Consider the following 23,238-nt stretch of genomic DNA (forward strand, 5'->3'; position numbering starts at 1 on the left):
GACATTGCTGTTGAAATATGAACACTGATTGTTAAATATTTTTGACATAAAATATCTGATAAACAGATCTTAGAAAAACATGACCTCTCTACTTAACGAGCTATTTTTAACCATTACAAGTCTCAACAAGGGTGGTATTTTTAAACTAGGAAGCTGGAAAAAAACATCTTTATTTTTAAATTGCCCTTTGTGAGTTTATTTTCCTCACAGCTGCTTCTCTTGGGTATGTCTAAGTTTTGTATATTTTCTTTTTCTAGGTTGATACAGAAGATGAAGTCCAAAGCAAGGAGAACATGAAATGTCTAAGTGGACACATGACCCCACACAGGCACCGGAGACATGGGGATGGGATGACATGGGGAGACATGGGGATTGTCTGAGACAGAGAACAAACGTGAGGGCTTTGACACTTGGATGTGTGCGACTTATTTCCAGGTAATCTTTTGTATTCATAAGACAGAGGAATAGATACTAGATACAAAATTATTTTTTAAAAGTCAATGATAATTTCTGACCAGTGAGTTAACTGAGTTCAGGAATTTAAGAGGTTAGAGGTTACAGGGTTTTGTTTTGTTTTGTTAACCTAAAACAAGTGAACTGCCATTAAATGGAGATGTCAGAAAATGGTTTTGGAGTAAGCAGAGTAGGTAGCAGAGAAATGGAGTTCACTTCTGTTTTATAAGCTCATAGTATGTAAATCGGAGGTTCTCAACCTGTGGGTCATAACCACTCTGACAAACCCCAGTTTCCAAAAATATTTGCATTAGTGTTCTAATAGTAGCAAAATTGCAGTTATGAAGTAACAATGAAAATAATTTTATGGTTGAAGGACACCACATGAGGAACTGTAGTCACAGTATTAGGAAGGTTAAGAATCACTGCTCTAAATTTACATTTTAAAAGTTATTAATTTCTTAACACTAAAGAATGTCAAAAGATGTCCAAATAGTTTCCATCTAAAATCTTGTTTGTAATAACAAAATCCAAATAGCAACACTAATATAAAGAACTATACATGTTGGAAAAACGTTTCTCAGCACATGAGTCATGATCTGTGAAAAGAATGGTGTTAGTTGTGACATTTTTCCGAGTTACTCATTTTTAACAACATCGTTTTAGACAAGGAAGGACAAGATGAGAATACTGGTCTCCTGATTTGATTAATTCAACAACTATGTGTTACTCATCTACCAGGGTGCTGGACACTGCAGATCTTGTAATGAACACTGCCTTCTAACTGTAGGTGCTGAGCAGTACAACAAAACAAAAACAGCACATAGCATGTCAGTATGCTATAGACCTAATAGAGAATGAGAGCTATGGAGGCATTGTTGAGACAACAGCTGTCCTCAAAGTGAAACTGAGAGCTACTATACAGCATGGAAGGAACCCCAGCAAGTGACAGACCCCAGAGATGAAATGAAAATAAATTCAGCAGAAGTAGTCATCAGTCATTAAGAATATAGTAGGTATTTCCAAACTAACGCCTGTGGCTGTGGTATTGGTATTTTCAATCAAGGTAGAGGGTGTGCAGGAACAGAGATACACTCAGTGTCGGGAATTGGCATCACAGCTGATACTGTAGATGGAGTTGTTTATAGGGATGGGGACACATTAATCTTATATACTAACATGACCCCTGCAGACTCAACTAGAACTCAGGAAAACCAAAACCCAGTTCTGTCTAACATCTCTGTCTGTTATGGTATCCTGGAACCTCCTTGTGGGTCCTCATGGCTTCAGGAGTGTGAGTTATAACTCCTGATGGACTACCTATTAACCATGGAGAGCAATCTCAGGGAAGTAAAGGACAAAAACAAGAAACAAAAAATATCTACACGGTGATCTGCAACTTCTGGCCTCTCTCTGGTGGGAGTGCAAACTTGTAAAGTCACTTTAGAAATCAGTATGGTGGATTCTCAGGAAAATGGGAATCAGTCTACCTCAGGATCCAGGAATTCCACTCTTAGGCATATACCCAAAAGATGAACACTCATACAACAAGGACATCTGTTCAACTATGTTCATAGCAGCATTATTTGTAATATCCAGAACCTGGAAGCAACCTAGATGCCCCTCAACCAAAGAATGGATACAGAAAATGTGGTACATTTACACAATAGAATACTATTCAGTGAAAAAAAAAAAGGAGTATTGTGCAGAGATCCACAAGGATGCCCCTAACTAGGAACCTAAGCAATAGTGGAGAGAGGCTACCTTAAATGCCCTTCCCCTACATTGAGAATGATGACTACCTTAAATGCCATCCTAGAGCCTTCATCCAGTAGCTGATGGAAGTAGAAGCAGAGATCCACAGCTAAACACTGAGCCAAACTCCTGGAATTCTGCTTCAGAGAGGGAGGAGTGATGAGCAAAGGGGTCAAGGCCACGCTGGGAAAACCCACAAAAACAGCTGACCAGAGAAAGGGGGAAGTCATGGACAGTCTGACAGTTGGGGAACCAGCATAGGCCCAAACCCGGTCCCCCGAACATGGGTGTCAGCTAGGAGCACTGGGAAATCTACATGGCTTGTGGCAGTGGAACCAGGATGTGTCCCTAGTGTAGGATCGGGCTTTGGGAGCCCATTTCCCATGGTGGGATACTCTGTCAGCCTAGATACACAGGGGAGGGGCTAGGCCCTGCCCCAAATGACTTGACAGATTCTGATGATCCCTCATAGAAGGCCTCATCCTCCCTGGGAAGTGGATGGGGATGGGATGGGGGGGTAGAGGTAGGATGGGAGGATGGGATGGAGAGGGAACTGGGATTGGTATGTAAAATAAAATCATTTTCTAATTTAAATAAAATTTATTTTAAAAAGGCAATTTTAAGAAAATAATTACAAATCTTTAAAATACCCAGTGCGTGTCTTCTTGTTATGGAATACCTAGCAGACAGATACACTAGAATACTATAGACAGAACTCTGTACAAAACAAAATGAAAAACAACCACAAGTCTGCAATTTAATAAAGATTAGGAGATTATCATAAAAGAACTAAAACATGGAGGATAGAACAATGGGTTCCCCCTTTTCACTAGTTTTGTTGTTGATGACGTTCAAAAGGCTGTCAGCCTGAGAATGATCTACAGATGTTCTACAATGTAGAACAAGGAAATCTAAAATCCAGAATGATACTGACCTTTAGAAATAGAGGCCGGGATTTGGGCAGTTGGATCTACTGAGAAATGAGATAATTCCATACTGAGAGCCTGAGAGATAAGTTATACAGGATCTCGAATTGTTTGTGTGCAGAGCAGAATTCGCAAATACAAGGCTAAAGAGGGCCAGAGAAATTGAGCTGAGGTTTTTATAAATCACCTTCAAAACTGAGAAGCAAAACTAGAGAGATTGTAAGAGGCAAACGGGAAAGTTCAGGAGCAATCTGCGTGGGGTGGCTTGGAGAATGACCTCAGCAGATGAGGACTCTAGAGAACATTAATGTCATCACAAGGCTCAAGAAAGCAAAGGAAAAAAGTGTCATATCAACAATTTCCACAGATATATGAAAACCATGCAAGAGACACGCAGAAAGTTTGAACCTGAAAACCAAAGTATCTAAAATTTAAGAATGTTACTAAAAGATCTTCACAGCACAATGGGTGTGACAGAGAAGAATAAATCAGTGTGAACACAGAAGGACAGACATTGTCCCATCTGAAGAAGAAAGAAAAATACTAAACAATTGTAGAGCCCCTCATGTGCATGGGACAATGTCAGCAGACTCTGAAAAGGAACAAGCTGGGTAAGGTGGTGCATACTGTGATCCCAGTAACGCCAGCATCCAGGCCTGAGACAGAAGAATCATGAATTCCAGGATGACTTTGTTATACTGCAAAACGTTTCTCCAAACTAAAACCAATGGCAAACAACAAGAAAGACAGAAAGAAAGGAAAAAGGAAGGGAGGAAGGAAGGAAGGAAGGAAAGAAGGAAGGAAGGAAGGAAAGAGGGAGGCAGAGGAAAATCAGTTAGAGAAATAATTGACTTGAATAATGTCTTAAAGCTTTCTAAAATAGTGATAGATACAAAATCAAAGCTTCAGAAAATTCAAACGCCTCAAAACAGAAAATTACTCCAAAAAGTTCATAGTCAAATTTCTGAAAGTCAAAAAACAAAGAGAAAACATTGACCCCAGCCTGAGAAGAATGCCATTTCAGAATGACTTCTCAGTGTTCACCAGACTACCGGGGCCAGAAGTGAATGGTTCTGAGATATCTATAGAAGGTTACAAATGAAAGGAATAAAAACAATTGACTCTATCTTTCTGTGCCCTTCCCACAAATACACCCACTAATTCCAAAACCTTGTTCACATGTCACACCACATGCTAAATGAGAATGAAGCTTGCCAGCCATCTGACCTGAAAATGGGATTGTCCCGGGTTCTTTGTAAACTCAGCGTCGTCAGGAGGGGGAGGGCAACAGAATGGGAGGCTCTTCGGTGCTACTGGTCACTCATCTTGCTTCCAGTGCTGTTTAGACTAGGGAAGGGGCCATGGGGATGGGAGCATGGGCACCCTGCAGGATGCCGGAAAGGCATCCTGATTTTCACTCTGTGAAATCATGTCATATTTTAGTGCTTAAACATAAAAACATAAACATAGTTTCACCATGCAACATAAATACCAGAGGTATATGTTTTGACGCCCCCCCCAGTGCTGGGACCGAACCACAGTCTGGTACAGTGGAGGCCAGTTCTGTAACACTGAGCTTGGCTCCCTTCCCACATGTCACAATTCTCATTCTGGAAACATCCATTGGAACATGATGCAGAGAGGTACCACTGCTTGCTCCAATCCAAAGAAGAAGGGTAGCAGACATCTTCTCATTTCTCATCATAAAGCCCACATCTGCCCTTTAGTTGGCTTGAAGAGACAAGCAGCCGGGGCTGTTTCCCCCCAGAAACTGGATGTTCTATACAGAAATAACTTTCTGAACATTTTAATGAGCACTTCCTTACATGACATTATGTAGCAAACATTTTTATAAGAAATCTGACCTAAGTAGCCTAAAGTTTGAAAATGTGTTTAAATAAGAATAGCTGGTATTTGAGAAATGCTACAAATAAATGTCTGTGTGCCAACACCCCAGACAGTAAGAGACTTACTGAAGTATTGAAATTCGTGTTTTATATTTTAACCCTGAAACAGATTGCTTTCCAAGTTTTATCTGAATACATTTACCATGTTGCTAAAGAAAGTTTTACACAGGTACATTCTTAAATATATTCCTTTTCAAACCATTAGTGTTAGACATTTTCTTTCATATTTATTTGTGTTTGAATGTTTGCCTTCATGCATTTATGAGCACCAGGTGCATGTCTTGTGTCTGTGGGAGTCAGAAGAGGGCATCTAATTTCCCAGAACTGGAGTTACAGATGGTTGCAAGCTACCATGTGTGTGCTGAGATCAAATCCTGGTCCTCTTCAAAAGCAGCCAGTGCCTTTAACCTGTGATCTATCTCTCCAGCCCTCAGGGATCTGTATTTTATACTAAATGCAGATGCAGGTCAACTCAATCATTGGTGGGGATGAAACTTTAAACACATGAACCTGTTGGTGATTTACAAAGAGACATACAGAACAATGTAAAAAAACTTCTGGCCACTGCCTGGCAAAAATATTTATTGTATTTGGAAGATTTTGAAGAATGGCCCACTAGAAGAGTCTCCCAAACAAAGAACTGCCTTTCTCCACTTCACAGACTAAACACGAAGCTTGCCAAGAGACAGATGGAGAATAGCGTCTCATGATTGAAAACACAGCCTGCACATTCTTAGTTTCCACAATGCCAATATAGGGGGCCATTACTTATGGCTGAAGAAGACTGGAAGCCATCTCCGGACTGCCAAAGCTTCACCACTGTGTTCCTTCTCTGTCCAGTGTGGCAAAATAGCACAAATGAAAGACTGTTTGTTTGAGCTCATCATTTCACATGTTTCAGTCTACAGTCAGTTTCTGTTGCTTTGAGGCCCCAGACAAGATGGAACATTCTGGGAGATTTGCAAGCATGGAGGACCTGTCTCAATAATTTTCCTCAGAGGCATACCCTCAGTCACTGCCAATTACCTCCACCATCCTTACCTCCTAAAGTTCCCAGAAGTCCAACAATGACACAGGTTAGAGGCCAAGCCTTTAGCCTATAAACCTTCAGGAACATTCACAAGCTAAACTATAACGTTCTCTGAGATCTTAAGAATAGAAGAGCAAATGCTGTAATGAGATCGCTTCTTTTAATGTTTGAAGAAATGCAACAAAGTGTTAAATGGCATGTCCCTGGTGGGTGCTGTAAAGCGACATTTAAAACGCTCTTCAATATTATTGCTGAAAGCAAGGGATGCCATAGAGGAATGCGTACTGTTTGCACTGCATTATGTTTTACAGCTATTGATTTATTTATTGATTTATTTTGTGTGGGTGACTCTTACAGTGTGAGCATGGAAATCAGAGCTCATTTACCTTTTGGAAATGGAAGTAAATGCTCAGATTGCTCAACTTCATCATTAATAGAATGATTTGTAAATGACTCCGCATAAAGAGTTTTCCAAATTATTTCATCTGAACGCATTGTATTTTCTCATTCCTTAGTAGTCTGCAGGCATTCCAATTCGTCATTCTAATCTGCCATCCAAAGTCCTTTGACAACAATGGACCTTCTTCTTTTCAAAGATGCATAATGCATATGGTAATGCATGGCCACCTTAGTGAGCCCAACTCTGTGTTACATGTGGTCTTTTGCCACATATCAGATATCACGTAATAATATCTTGTTGACATTTTGGATAGCCTCTTACTACATTTTTTTATAATTAATAAGTCATTCTCTAAACTTTGACAACAGGATCCCCATTCATTACTTTGCTGATAATATCTGGTTTATCAAATTATTGCTTACATTAACAAACCCTTCTATGGGTTTCTTTTAAGGTATTCAGGAGAAAATCCACATTGTTTAGAGTTTTAAAAACATCTGTTTACTTATATGTATATGCGTGTCCCACCTGCATGTACATCTGTGAGCTGTGTGCATGCAGTGACTGTGGCGGCCAGAAGTTAGAGCTGGCTGTGGGTCGTCATGTGGGTGCTGGGAACCGAACCTGGATCCTCAGGGAAATTAACCAGTGCTCTTAATCACTGAGCCTCCTGAGCCACTATTGTATGATTTACAAAATGCTAACACCTCCTATCACATGGTTTCTTAACCATTTGTACAGATGCAGATCCACAAAGGTATGTCTAAGGTGTAAACACGTAGTGTATTCACAAATGATTCTTGGGGCTCCAGAGAATTTTTCCTGTTAGTTTCCTCACCCTTTGATCTGCAGTAATTATTGGACACTTTAACCCAAAACTGAGGAGAAAAAAAGCACATGGCCACAAAAGGCAGAAGGACACACCCATGGGAGCTGAGAGCTGGGTGAGCAGGATTGGGGCTTTGGCATTCTTCCAGGATGGAGTCTGCCACCAGCCCATCACATTTTGATAAGGCAAATCACTATGAACAGGACTGTGGAGGGTAAGGCTTCCATCCGTTCTGAAGTTGTGTGACAGCATACATGGTAACTATTTTGTTATATATATATATATATATATATATATATATATATATATAAATTCTAATATATTCAGACTATGTTCATGTTCATTGAAGTGTTTAGACTCTGAGTTTGAACAAGTGCTTGTCTGAGTGGTTGTGTTAATCTAACTATAAATCACTTACAGTAAAGTGATTTTATTTCAAAATATTTTACTCACTTTTTCTTATGCGAAAACATTTTTAGGGGTTAAAAAGCAATAATATTCATGATAGTTTTTTCAGCCCCAAATACTATAAGCATTCGAAATTGAATTATTTAGAGTGTGATTGGTACCCCTCTTCAATCTCCTCCTTCTTTAGAATCCATGGCCAACAGGCCTCTGTTTCCATATCCAGGCCCATACGCTCCAAAGTACCTGACCTCACTAAACCCTGAGCCCATAGAGTCACACAGGGAAGCTAGGAAACTGGCCTTGCTTCAAATGCCAGTGCACTATACGATCTGGGTCTTGATTATTCTTTATCACTGGGAACAGCTGCCTATAGTGCCCCAGTGCGGGTCAATGCTATACAGCCCCCAGGTTCTGTGAAGACATGAAAGAGAGAAAGTAAAAATCAAGCTGCAAAGGCAGGCAAGTGTGTGGGAAGGGAGCATCTGAAGAGGCTTACTCCAACACTTGTTACACTTAAAAAGCTCTCCAAGAATCCCGGCTCCTACCCTCAATCACAGGATCGATGCTCCAGCAATAACAGCCTCAGCTTTATCTGCCTGAACAAATAAAAGCCAAACTATATGATGGATAAACCAAGGTGGCAACCAATGTGATTTATTTTACTTGACTTATGGGCAGTAATTACCTGATTCATTCATTACAAGAATTTACACTAACATAGAATAACTATATATTCATACACTTGCCTAACCAGTGTTTATATAGTGCCTGATCCCCAACCCATGAGAGCAATCCACTCTTGTTGTTGCCTAGACACAGATTTACTGGTGTTGTAGACAGTGGAGACAGTCAAGAAAATGACACCTAAACTGTTGTTTTCTTTTTTCCTCCAGTGGACCAGTGACAAAACGCCTGCACTGACTGACACCAGGCATTACAAAAATAGACTTTTGACTTGAAGAAAGAAAAAAAATCAACCAGAAAATGTATTTTGAGCTCACAATAGTATTGGGAACACTGCAACTGTTAAATATAACCACATCAAAATTCTAGTTTTAGTCATCATAGGGTCCACATTTTCATGAGGAGGAGAGACCTGAAGGACAATCTTCATAAAATGTGGTCAGTGACTTACTCCTGAAATGGAGGAGGGATTACACAACTAGCGCCAGAGAGGAGATGTGGGGCCTAATTACTTGCGCTCCAAAATGACAGAGCTACAACCCAATTGTAAAAGCACAGGGAGTGTGTGCTTGGCAGAGCTGGGAAGAGGGGTGAAGAATTGGGCGGTATCATGCAGAGAGCATGGGCATAGCTAGGGAAGAAGCGAAAGCCTTGAAGATGGGTGTTGGGGATGGATGCCCAGCCCTGCTCATGGACTGGATCCGCTGGAAAGTTTTTGAGTGGTCATGAGGTGAGAGAAAGAATGGAATGGATAATCCTGAAGGTGCCCCCCCACAGAGCTTAAGGGTACTTCCTGTACACAATTTTCTTTCTTTCTTTTCTTTTTTTTTTTCTTTTTTTTGGTTTTACGAGACAGGGTTTCTCTGTTTTGGAGGCTGTCGGTCCAGCCTGGCCTCGAACTCACAGAGATCCGCCTGCCTCTGCCTCCCGAGTGCTGGGATTAAAGGCGTGCGCCACCAAAGCCCGGCCACAATTTTCTTTCTAATGTCTTCTCCACTGACTGGAAATGGAGGCTTCTTCTGGAAGCTTCCCATAAAAGCTCTAGGCAAAGTTAGGAACCATATTCCTGGGCTCTAAGGAGGTATCTTCAGGACACTTCATCATATAATCTTAGTGAGAATAAGACTCAAGATTCTAGGAAAATTCTGGAAGAAATTCAAGGTTGGCCCATTGCCTACTGTCTTGCTTTTCTGTTCCTGGACTTTGGCACAGGATGGACACTTTAAACATCATGAAATGCGGGCACAGAAAGACAGGAGCCACCCCTTGGCTACCCAGTAGCTCCTGGCCAGAGCTCTAGTTTCTTCCCACTTTCTCTGTGTTCTCTGCCTTAGCAGCTACAGACACACTTCCTAGTTTCACTGCAGGGACGCCTGCAAAGGGAGGACAAAAGAGGCTCCGTGCTAGGTCTCCCCCAGATCTGACTGGGAAAATCACTGTGCTTTGAGAAAGCCATGGAGAATAACAGCAGTGCCCAGCATTTAACTAAGGCTGCAGGAAATGAAAAGCAGGCTTTTGCAAACACACGGGAGCCGGCACCTGAGCACAGGCAGGCCGTGTCCACTGCCTGCTACTGCAGGGGACGTGCACTGCCCTGACTGTCCCCTCAGAGCCGATGGGGAAAGGGTGTCTTAAAAACAACAGAAGCATGTCACTCTGCTGTGCCTCCTAGGAGCCATCTGTGAACAACAGCTTCTGAGCGTGCTGTCAGAATAGCAAGTCACAAAACTATCACATGGGGCATTATCAGTCCTAGGGACTTTTGCTTGGGAGCTGTGCTTCCAATAATTAAAACGTTAAATAACCTCTGTTTGGAGTGAACTCTCCTAGAGTGATCAAAGGGATATGAGGAAAAGGGATAGGCTGAAAACATTCTCGCCTGCACAACCTAGGGGAAAAATTGGTGTTCAAGTTATACAGAATGTATTGGGAATTGTATTTGTGATTTACTTATTTCCAAAGGTAACCTCTATTTTCCTCTGGGGGCACGGGATATGGTAAATTCGCTGTGAAAAATGCAAGGTCTTAATTTCACTTAGTGATGAGTGACAGTGAAAACACGGGCCATAGAGACAACAATACTGAAATTCCAGTGTGCACACGTGTGCAGAAGACAGAGATGCCATGGTCCATAATCACTGACAGATGGAAGGACTGTATCTGGGTAATGGATATCACCTGCTAGCTTGTCAATCATCATGAAGCCAGAAGTACCAGGTTATGCAGGAAAGCAATTCACTCGAGGACCCAAAGAAAGCATCCAATACACAATGCAAGTTTTCAAGATCACTGTCATCAGCCTAGTGTTTGCCATGGAAAACTTTTTCTCACACACATATCCTCTTTGGAAATAAATTCCTTAATCGTTTTCCTATGTGTCTGAAGCAATATTAAATATAAGCCAACTTCTGTGTCTAATCTAAAGATAAGATTTGTTGCTTTGTTTTGGGGGTGTGGCATTGTGATTTATTCATCAGTGCAGTTGAAAAGACTAAATCACCATTTATAGAATGTTGTAGATACACACAGTCACAAATTTGACTGTGGAAAGAAAAATAACTTACGTTCAGATAAGAATTAGGAGAAAGTCATTATCTGTCATTTAATTAGCTCCAAAGAAACCCACAGGGACTAAATTCCGAGCTCTAAAAGCCTAGTGTTAAATTAAATGCCTAATGACCTGTCATAGTCTGCAAGCTAGCTGACAAGCCCTGCACAGGCGTCTGCTTCCTCTGTTACTCGGTGGCAGGCGCAGGAACGTGCAAATGTGTGATGCTCAGAAAGACGCCGAGGAGAAGCATCTGGGGGTCTGAGACCCACAGCAACAGCAGGCATGAATGAGTGAGGAAGCAGGACCCTGGCTTTGGTCTAGGAGTGTCTGCTGCAGAGCATCGGCAGGGAGCAGGCAGCCAGACGAAGGACGATTGCTTCTACACATTTTATGCGACTCAGTGTGGCTTTGTGAGCTGACATCCTAACACCGACCTAGACTGTTTCTTCATTCCAACTCTGGGGAGGGGCCCCTTATTCACCAAGTCACAAGCCACTCTAAGAAAATTGCCAGAGGTGAGGTGATCACCGATTTCTCTATGACTTTATTTTGGGGGTGACAATAAGTAGTGACACATCCTTACGGTAAGATATAGACAGCTGACTGACAGATATTGATAGACAGTTAGGAAGATAGAAACAGTGACAGAGAGGTGGTCATGTCTTCCACTACCGATCAAAAGTACATGCTGGACTTTCCAGGTATCTCAGTGGGGTAGAACCTTGTCACAAAACATTAGAAGCGTTTGGGGGTCTTATTTTTAATAGGTTCATTCATTCATACTGTAAGAAGCTTGGATTAACTGTCATTAGCAGTAAGGAGTTTGTAAAATGATAAATGGAGACCTTGTGCGCCATTTTGTGTCGTTTCTGCTGTTTTCAGTGTATGTGTGGTCCCTCAGCCACACGTCTGCTGATGCATTCGCCGTGGGTAATGGTCTTAGGGCTACAGACTTTGATCCTCAGTCCCTCATACTTCCTTTAATACCAATATTATCCATTGATCATGAAAGTTTGAATAAATCCAGAAATGTAAAAATCACAATTCTTAGATGCAAAGGAACTCTAGAATGCTGGGATAAGCTCAGTACCCACACAGAGGACATGTCTAACTGATACAAATCTTCACATTTTCTCATTGGTTTTAATAAAGGCTAGATAAAGGGGAAAGTGGGGGCTTAGCAGAGGGGCTGATCAAAACTTGGTTTCTGAAGCATTTATCTAAATTGTCCTATTATTAATTTTTAAAAAAATCCTCAGGAGTCAGATATTGATGTAAAATCCTAGTAGAGCAGGACAGCAGCAGAGGAATGACCAGCTGACCCTGTCTTCGTACTTCCCAGATCAAAAGGGCTGGTGAATCTTTCCGAGCCCCTCCCTATTAATTCCCATGCCTCTCTATCATATCCTGGGTCCTCCAAAATCTCTATGGCTAATTCTGGTCAGCTAGTCATTGACTCCGCCTGCCTGATTCAAGGTTAACTTTATTAATAGTCTTGGATCAAATATCCCGCATCAGGTTTCTCCCCTTCTCCCTTTACCAATACTATTAACCCACAAGACTAAAGCCCAGGTTAAATTCAAAACCACAATGGCGCTGATGAACCACTGTCAAGGAAAAGGTAAATTAAATATAGGTGCCTAGGTCACTCATTTGCAGAAACTGTCAGCTGAGTTTGCGAAGTCATGAAGAGGTTAGTCTGTGATGTTTTCACTCAGTAGGATGCGGTTCTCTGCTTCCTGTTATTCAATGTTAAGGGTACTCTGCAGCTCTATTAGTTTTTCAGTGTTGTCAATGATGTCTGACTGAACCTAAGTAAGATTTGGGCTATACAAATACTTAGGGAATCTGTCAAGCTCTCCACACATATTCAGTGATGTTACAAACATGAGGAATGACAGCATGGGGATAATTTTAGCCTTCACAGATTCTACAACCTCGAAGATGATGCCAGAGACCAAGAGACAAGTTTCCTAAGACACTTCCCCGGCCATGCCTCTCTCTCTCTCTTACCTGATAAACAGTAACAATTCAGTCTGCCTAGGAAGTAGGTATATGTGAGACTGTTCATTCTGAGTGCATTGGGACATGGGCTCCAGACCTGCTCAGAGGATACTCTCTGTCACAGCTGAGTGAGATCAAAAGGATTAATGTTTGACACACATAATAGGCAAACAGAAGAAATATGTTTTGCCATTAGAAGCTGAATTTGCACCCAGAGCCCAACATTTTATAGGATAACACTTGACACAATTTAATTCTCTGTGACTGGAAATCCATATAATAAGATAAAACAAAACCCAAAGAGTTTTCACACTGCTTGTTTGTTTCAAGATTTATGCACAGCAAGTACTGCAATAAAGTTACACATGACTGGTGCAAGTTAACGTTTGCTTTACAATGAATGACTCCTACAGCTTTGACATCTTTAGATTAAGTCACAGAAATGGGCAGATTCCTGGCACGCAAGATACTGGAACATTTTTGTTATCTAGAAAAGCATTTGAACAAATCGTCAGTCCACTTCCAGCGTAAATGATGTTAATGTATGTATGACTTAGTTTTTGCCAAGCTGACACATGCTGGAGCAGTCGGAGAAGAGAGACTCTCAGTTAAGAAAATGCCTTGATAAGACTGGCCTGTGGGCAAGTCTGATGGGAATATTTTCTTGACTGATTATTGATATGGAAGATTGCAATCCACATATACATCATATCCATATCCATATACATATAAAATCAAAGCAAGCACGCTGAGGGAATCAAGCCAGTGAGCAGCTCTCCTCCATAGTCTCTATTTCACTTCTGGCTCCAGTCCCTCCCTTAAGCTCCTGTCCTGAGTTTCTTCAGTCATGGGCTTTGACTTGGAAGTGCTGAGATGAAATAAACCCCTTCTTCCCCATGATGCTTTTGGTTAATATTTTTATCAGGCCAATAGTAAGTAGATGAAGACAATGGATGAATCCATCAGGTGACGATTACTGAGATTGCTGTAAACACTGTCATTGAATCAGGCAAAGCAAACATATAAGAAAACGTTCACAGACTTATCCAGATCTGAGACGTTCTTCACCTCACTCAAATGTATATGCTACTGTACAGCGACAGAGGCAATTAAGACTGGTGACCAAGACAGGAGCACTCCTAATACAGCCTAAAGGAGGAGACGCAGGAACACAATGCAATGTAGGGTGTACATAATAAGGGTGTTTCCTGGGAGGCAAGATATGTCTTTACAGTATTATATTCTTCACACAGTCACCAACACATTAACTCCCTGAGTGTTTTTAAACTGATATTTTACATTAACATTCAACATAATGACTATCCTAAGATGACTCCCATTACTTTGTATACAGTTAGGATGTTTACCCCAGAGAGATAATGCATTCCAGGGGAAATGGGCTGTGAGGAGAGAATTCAAGAATAAATAAGGATTTAGCCAGCCCAAAGATTAATGGGAAGTAATGAGACATAGATCTGAGGCAAACTTCAAATTAGTTTAGGCTAAACCAAGGAAAACCTATAATAAAAACATGGAAAGCAAGGCATTCCACTAAAGTAGAGTTTTATTTAAGACACATGGTCTTGCTCAAAATTTTAGAATCAAATATTTTGAAGCCAGTACCTTCTGGATAACCTAGAAATATGTTTCATAAAATCCAATTTCTGATTTTAAAGGGTATACACAAGAGTAAAATTTTATTATGGATATTTTTATACTGCTATCAGTCAAACAACGTCACTTTGCCTCTCGAAGTCATCAGCTCCAGAAAAACCTGCTCTTGGATGCCGAATGAAAAACCACATAAGAATCACTGTTGCTGGCACCCACAGCCACTGAGCCATGCTCCCAGAATCCAGTTGCAGAAAGGGAGGAGGGATGAGCAAAGGACCCAAGACTGTGCTGGAGAAACCTACAGAAACAACTGACCTGACCTAATGAGAGCACACAGACACTAGTCGTAAAGCTAGGGAACCCGCATTGTATTGAACCAAGCCCTCTGAATGTGGGTGCCAGCTAGGAGACCAGGGCAGTCTATGGAACCTCAAACAGTGGAGCCAGTTTTTGTCTCTGGAGCACAGGATGTTGGGAGCCCATTCCCTATGGAGGGATACTATTGTAGCCCAGATACGGGAAGGAGGGCCTGATCCCTCCCCCAAATGATGTGACAGACTTTGATGGTCTCCTGTGGAGGGCCTCACTATCCCTGGGGAGTGGGTGGGGGTGGATTGGGGGGTTGGTGGGGAGCATGGGAGGATGGGAGGGCGAGGGAATGGATATGTGTTCTAAAATAAATTTTTAAAATGTTTTAAAAAACTAAAATTTGTAATACAGCAAGTGTGCAATAAAGCTTGCCTATACTAAAACAAAAAGACGAAAACAAAACAAAAACAAAGAATTTGTTGCTTTCCTTCCCCACTGAGATACCTAGAGATGAAAGGAGAAAATGGGAAAGTAATGTTTCTCAGAAACATTCCTCTAAAAGGCCATTACTAACTCTTACTTTCTTATTACAGGTTCAATTTCGCCTGTCTTTAATCTTGGTATATTTGTGGGTCCCATTATCTCTGAAATCATAGTTGCATATTAGCAGGGTAACATGGATATCTAGAAAGGGTGTTTGGAATGGCCAGTTACTGTGATATTGACATGCCTAACAGGTACTCAAAGTGTGATTTTTGTTCCCTAGGCTTTGAAGGTGAGCTCACTTTGTGAAATCAAGCAGAAGTCAGAGAACTAAGGTAAGGAAACAGATATTAAGGAGGGATACATATTTTTAATGGTTCCATATGTTTACTGTCTCTCTTGATTGACTATAAGGTGTGTGGAAGAGCTGAGCTGGGTCGTCACCAGGACTAGTGCCCTGAGCTCCGCCTGGAATTTGTTATGTGAAATGTCTTCAAAAGCCACAATGAATGGAGAAATGAATGAATAAGCTGCAGGAAACTGAGTTGTAAGCCAACATATACAAGCAGATACATATGCAAGAAATTCAGTTAAAATGCCTGTCTTGGACAATTTTTAAACAAGAATTCAGTAGCAGAAAGGACTAGACCTCACTAAAAGCATTCTGTCATGAGGTTATTGTAAAGCAGTAAATCAAAAGTTTGTTCTTGGGCTTCCAAAAAGTCACTGGGGCTGAAAGCAAAGTTTAAACAGAAGGATCAAGAACAGTGTAAGAAAATGATGTTGATGATGGTGAATGAATGAATGAATGAATGAATGAACCTGAGCTGATTCAAGCCTGCTAAGATGAACATGTTAGCCAAGCAGATGGCCACTTTGTCTTCTTGGTTTTTGTTTCGTGGTGTGAACATCTGGATGATTTTATTACACTCACAGAATAAAGGGAAAAGTCAACACTGCACAAATGACCTTGGCCATCATAAGTCAGTCTTATAAACCCCGCCCCCAACCCTAAAGAAAAGCAAAGAAAGGCAATCATGACGCTGTGGTGACAAGGGATCTTTAAAACCTGACCCAAAGTGAGTCCCATGGTCACCTTACCCCATGCCATAGGCTACAAAGAGCACAACAGATTTTCAGATGTCTCAATGGTATTTAGAACTTTGAAAATCATGTAAATTTGTCATCACTTCCTCTGATGGTGGCATACTAAGATTGTTTTAGTTTACTTTAGACATTAGGCCCTTGATTCTCAAACATTAGGACCAAGACTCAAGTCAGCACAAAGTCAGTGGCTTTCGAGTCAGGGAAAGTGCACAGCACTACTGCGCCCATTTCTCTTCGTGGGGATTTCAGTTAGTCTCAGGTGCTGTGAGAACCAGGTAAGAGTCAAAACTCAAGGAAGCAAGCTCAGGGATCCTAAATCTAGACTATTTAGTAAGTAGAAATGGAAATGCATCAGGACTGACACAGAACAGACAATGCCCAGTATAACGGCAACTGGACATTTTCAAATGGAGTCAGCTCAGGGATAGAGAGACTGCTCAGCACTTCAGAGCACTGGCTCCTTTTGTACAATGCTCGGCTCTCAGCACCCATAGCACACATGGCCGCTCACAACTGTCTGTAACTCCAGTGCGGGAAACCTGACTCCCCCTTCTGGCCTCTGCAGGCACTGCGTGCACACAGTGTACTTACATTCAGGCAAACACTCATTGCCATAAAATAAAAATGAATCTTAATAAAAATAAAATTGAATGGTCTCTTTTCCTCCACCCACCACTTCTATATTATGTAGTTTTCTACATCTTGTTTAGGAATAGATAGTTATTTTCTTTCAAGAGTGAAAAAGAACCAATAGTCTATGGAGATAAAAATCCTGGAGAACTGTAAGTAAACAGAAAGTGGTCTAGGTGCAGATGTGAGTGCTCTAGGTACAGATGTGGGTGCTCTAGGTACAGATGTGAGTGCTCTAGGTACAGATGTGAGTGCTCTAGGCACAGATGTGAGTGCTCTAGGTACAGATATAAGTGCTCTAGGTACAGATGTGAGTGCTCTAGGTACAGATGTGAGTGCTCTAGGCACAGATGTGAGTGCTCTAGACACAGATGTGAGTGCTCTAGACACAGATGTGAGTGCTCTAGGCACAGATGTGAGTGCTCTAGACACAGATGTGAGTGCTCTAGACACAGATGTGAGTGCTCTAGACACAGATGTGAGTGCTCTAGGTACAGATGTGAGTGCTCTAGGTACAGATGTGAGTGGTCTAGATTTTGACATTGAAAACATCAAAGTCTCCAAACTCCCTGGAAAGTCATTCTCCACAAGTAATTCTTGAGCCTCCTATCCCGGACAGATCAAGGAAGTCAGCAAACATGAGAATTTCCAATATATTCATTTGCTGTTGAACAAGAGACTCTTCTTGTATTAATTCCTAATAATACATTTAAGTGTAATAGTTTATAATTATACTTAATTAGAAACACACCCACACACATGTGTTATTCCTCTTATGAAATTGTAAGGAAAATATTTCAAATATATATAATATATGAACAGTATAAAATCAATTTTATTAAGTAAAGGAGGAAACTCAACAAGCTACCTGGGTCACTATCAAGAGTCTAGATTGACAAAAGATACAAATGACCGAGTCATAATTCTCCCCCTGGCCTGGGGGAATCCAAAATTTGTTACCTTTCCATCTTATTCCAAGTGAGTGTACGTGCTTTCACACAGATGCCAGAAGCAGCTTCCAATTATTGAAACCACTTTACCATATTCTCCAGTGTGGAGGTAATTATGAATCTGGCCACCATGAAATGCCACCTACTTATAAAAAGGATTAAAACGCTGTTAAATGCCACGCCACTTCAGAGCAGCGCTGGCTTGTCAGGGTGCGATTCTATCTCACTGATGGATCGTGCCTGGTAACACTCACCTCTTTTTGACGGTACTTAATGGCTAATTTTAGCCTCGCAAGATCGTTTCCACTCTGTTCTTCGATCAGACTATTGTCATCGCGGTAATTAAGAATGATTTCCAGCTCTCTGGAACTCCGTGTCTGATCCAGGAGGTCCTTAGCAAATTGTTTGCACTGTCTAGACAACTCCTCATATTCCGACTTGAATTCATTCTCTACCTTGCTCAGTTCCTGCAGCTCCCAGCTTAGCTGAAAGGCGGTAAGGAAAGGGTCTTCGCTCGACAGGGCGATCAGCGAGGGACTGGCCAGCGCCTTGTAGATATTGAGCCTGGACCGTGAGTGCCTGAGGCTGTCGACGTCTGAGCTGGAGACACACTCGACGCAGTTACAGCGGACCTCGTGGGGCCTGGGCACCGAGACACCTTTCTGGACCAGAAGTTTGATTATCTCATAATTATTTGTATGTGCGGCCAAGATGATAGGTGTAATGTCTGGAGTGAATTCAGAGAACTGCTTATCGAGGAGAATGGGAGGCACCTGGGAAGAGAACACAGCAGCAGTGAGGGGCCACGCCCACTTCTTCAAAGGTCCACGCCCACTTCTTGAAGGGTCCACGCCCACTTCTTAAAGCTTCTGGATCTCAAACAGCACAGGACAGCTGTGCTGAGCAAGAACCATAAATCATTTGTTATGCCCACCCCCCAAAAGAAAAAAATTAACTCCACTATAATAAAATATCCTCCCTACAAAATAGTGAGTTTTTTCTGAAATATTAAAATAGGTGACATGTAAACGGTTTACTAGATTATATGCCTACCTTACTTCATATTTATTTCTCAACAGATAATCCTTGCTTTTCCACAGACACTGGCTTGATCACCAAGAAATAAACTAAGAAAAAAAAGAGTTGCTTTAAAAACCAAGATACTGGGGCTGGAGAGATGGCTCAGTGGTTAAGAGCACTGGCTGATCTTCCAGGGGGACCTGGGCCCAGTTCCTAGCACCCACAAGGCAGCTCTGAACCATGTGTAACTCCAGTTCCAGGGGATCCAACGCCTTTATCGGGCCTCTGTGAGTATGGAACACACATGGTGCACATACGTGCAGGTGAACACTCTTGCAGAGGTTGAATATTTCCCTTAGTCTTACTGTAAAGAGAATGATTTTTCTAACTGAGTCGTTTTAACATCACGCAGCCCTGGATTTATCTGCACACACAGACTCCATTCCCTCAGAGGCCAACTGTTGTTCCCAGAAGTCATCCATCTTCTTCATGGTGAAGCCAGTTGGCTCCAACCTGAGGGCATACAGAACTTTCCAAATCTATACTGTGATACTTTACCCAGATCTAGAAATATCTGTCATTAGAATATGTATTTTTGTATACTAATAATGAATGACAATTTTAAGGGTAAAATTCATCAAAATGTGACATTTATCCAATCTGTCTTTGTATCTTTCTATGTAGAATGTACTAGAATATGTCATACTTACAGAAAAATGTGCACATAATATCATTTTGTATATCATAGATGTTAAAATAACATCCATACTCTTTGTTTGTCTGTTTTCAAGATAGGATCTCACTCTATAGCTCTGGCTCTCCTGTAACTCAGTATGTAAACTAGGCTGTCCTTGAACTCAGAGAGATTCACCCTGCCTCTGCCTCTGGGATTGAAGGCATGTGCCACCTCACCCTGCTATTATCCATTTCTAATACGGATGCTTTTCTTAATTGGACAAATAACATGTGAACAGGTTTCCAACTTTGTTTAATGTAGAGTAGTTTGCCTCATAACATGAAGTTTCCATGATTCAAGAATCTTCGGCATGCTCTAGCAGACAGAACAAGAAGACAGGTTTTATGAGACAGGAACGTTTTTCTAGATAGTTCAATCCAAACTGGTTGGATTCTGCAATTTCATTTTGTTCTCAGGTACTATCTTACAATGTACTATACAAACACATTTTTTAAATTCAGAATATAACTACTCTTTCTCCGTCAGACATGCAGATTTCTTTGATTTTCTAATACAAATCAATTTAAAATTAATTTTAATATCCAATTAATGGATGCTATTTAGAATTTGAAAACTCATACACACAGGCATGTTTCTACATGAGCCATTTAGACAAAAACAAGTGAGTGGCATTTATATGAATGAATCAATTAAAGAACAGATGGGTGATGGATAGATGGATGGTCAGATGGGTGGATGAATAGAGGGGAGGTAGATCTCCTAGGTTACAACCTTATTCAAACAGATTCACCTGTGTCATTTCAGGATTAACCCACTGCTCCAAAAGAGTAAGCAATGTGTAGTTGCCAACATGCAGCTTTGCAACTCTGGTTTCAGCATAAGGTTAAAGGTTAAGGACTTACTACCATGCCCACAGTCAGTCTATGAAGCAAAGACCCATAACACTTTGGATCCGCCAGCAGTTTGGCCTGACATGTGATGAAACCTTGATCTAGGACTAGTTATGAAAGTCAGCTGAGCGTGAACTGACCACCTTTACATGCTTACAGCTCTAAATGCAGAGTGTGTGCCATTTGTGTGGCGCGAACCCACAAAATCGGGGGCTGCCTGTGGAGTCTAATGCAGAAAGAACGCTATTCCAAATAAGGACCATTACACACTGAGTGGGGGAGACTGTTTAAATATATTTACAACATGTAATATGTACAAGCTTACATGCATACATACACTCCTTTACTAACATAGGAAAGGTAATTAAACTGGGTTGTGAATTAGTGATCAGCATATGAAAGACATGATATAATAATAATGTCATCCAATTGATTTTTTGATTGATTTTCATAATTTAAAAGAACTGCATATGTCATGTAGGAGCTAGAAAAATTAAAATATATATCTCTTCCTAGTTCATATATGTGATTGTTTTTTATCTATCATACCTTCAGATGAACGATTTCCACACAGGTAGCACTCAGTGGCTGTCAAACAGCACATGACATTGGAAGAGACAAGTAGAGGTTGGGGTGGGAGGAGGAGGTGGCTGTGGATTTCATGGAAACACGTTCTACACACGTATGAAATCCCCAAACAATAAAACCTGCCTTAAATCCCACTGCATCGAAACCAGAAGACTCAATGGGGGGATTTTATTTCAAAGCACAGATCAAAGAGTTCTCAGGTAGAGAAGAAACTGAAAAATTAGACTTTCAGAGAAGGAAAGTATCACATTTAATTTTTGAAACAATGCAGTTATTTGTACTGAAGGAAAGAATGTTCTATCCTTTTGACTGTCAGAGACTATCAAGTAGTAGACCATAACATATACACCAGATTTCTTCATAAAAGGGAAATATCTGGCAAATGTCTCATGTAAGTAAAAGACAGTCAAGGAGAAAGACGAAGGTAGCAGGAGCATTAAGTGGCAATGGAAATTCCTGTTCCTAAGAAATGACAGGTCTGTAGAGGCCAGACCAGACCTAGCAACGGGGCAGGCTTGGACACATCTGCCAAGATCCTGCTCCCAAGGTGTGAAACACAAAGTATTTCAATCACTGGAGTCGCAGGATAGATGGGAAAAGAAGCTACAATTTTGAGTATTCTCACTACAAGGAAATCACAGATGACTCAGATGCTGGGTCTGCTTAGTGTGCACACATCCCTAAACATGAATTAACTATGCGTGTCAAAACTAAATTTTAAGAAGGAAATGAGGCAAATCTGCCTCTGACAGCTCATAAGGTCCTGGGCTTGGCAAAGCTACCAGACCCTGTGTCTGACACACTCACACAGTCCCCTGTAATGTTCCTAGAGCAAAAGTCAGTGGGTTCCTCTAAGCTAACAATATGTAAAGCAGAATATATTATTCAGAGAGTTTTTAATATGGAAATTATTAATGACAAAATATACAACTACGATGGGTGAGCTAAAGAACACGAAAGATCAGAAGAAAAAGTAAAATCATATTATCTGGAATAAGATCCAAATACGGGGGAGGGGATCCATTGGCAGTAGATGATGTTAACAGACAGACCCACAACTGGCTGTGGCACTGAAAATCAGGCCTATCAGGACGCCCAGCCTTAAATGGGAATCTGTAAACAGCCCCTCCTCCCAAAGCTCAGAGATTGTTGAGAAGAGGAGGTGGGAAGAATGGCGAGCCAGAGGAGGTGTGTAAACACAGGTGTGTCTGCAGGCCATGTCAAGGTCACGTGACCTCAAAGCAGCTGTGATGGCACGCACATGACCCATGCAAGCACAGCTCACCAGATCTCAGCATGGAGAGGGGATGGAGGAACTAAACCCCACCCCTACCCGAGGAGCTGACACAGAGAAAGAGTCAGTTTTCTCTAGGAGTGTAGCAAGCAGACCACAGTCCAGCAGGAGGCTACATATATAGGAGTACTCGGTCAGCACAAACTCATCTTGATAGATTTTTTGTTATTATTCTCTCACATATTACATCTCAACAATAACTTACCTACCCTCCTCCCCTCCCACCCCCTCCCTCGCCTCACCCCTCCACTTCTCCTCCTTTCCCTTCATCAGTCTTCTAGGGATATTCTTGATAGGTTTCTAAACACAGACACAAGGGTGGTAAAGGGGCCATGGAAGGAGGAGTTAAATATGATCGAAGCACACATTGTACAAGATTCTCAAAGAATTAATGAAAAATCAATGAGTTTAAGCAATAAAACTGGGGAAAATATAAACATTTCTGATGTATAAAATATGGAGATGATCATAAAATCATCATTATGTCAATTTTCATAAATATATATATTATACAATTTTCTTGGAATCTTTTTATATTAGAAGTGATGAAATAGTAAACACTAGTTAACATGGAGGAATTATCTAAGAACAACTAAAAATGATACAGAATATGCTTCAAGAATATAGCAAAAAATATTAACAGATATCTTACCACAATGACCCCTGAGGATTATCAGTAATACCTTTGCATGTGAATAGTGGGGCTTGT

At 41.1% G+C, this 23,238-nt stretch overlaps 1 protein-coding gene across 3 annotated transcripts in view; it reads right to left on the reverse strand.

Moving 5' to 3' along the window:
- The window catches only part of Trpc4 (transient receptor potential cation channel subfamily C member 4), a 158,152-nt gene that overhangs the window by 75,170 nt on the left and 59,744 nt on the right, over nucleotides 1-23,238 (reverse strand). For 2 of the 3 annotated variants that reach the window (XM_040754428.1, XM_013118661.3), the window contains exon 3: nucleotides 18,295-18,813. The exons of the other annotated variant lie outside the window; for it this stretch is intronic. In XM_040754428.1, coding sequence (XP_040610362.1) covers nucleotides 18,295-18,813 — 519 coding nt within the window. The remainder of the gene's footprint in view (nucleotides 1-18,294; nucleotides 18,814-23,238) is intronic. 3 annotated transcript variants of the gene reach the window in all.

The sequence above is a fragment of the Mesocricetus auratus genome, unplaced genomic scaffold, assembly GCF_017639785.1.
Source record: "Mesocricetus auratus isolate SY011 unplaced genomic scaffold, BCM_Maur_2.0 Super-Scaffold_100011, whole genome shotgun sequence".
NCBI classification, from domain to species: Eukaryota; Metazoa; Chordata; class Mammalia; order Rodentia; family Cricetidae; genus Mesocricetus; species Mesocricetus auratus.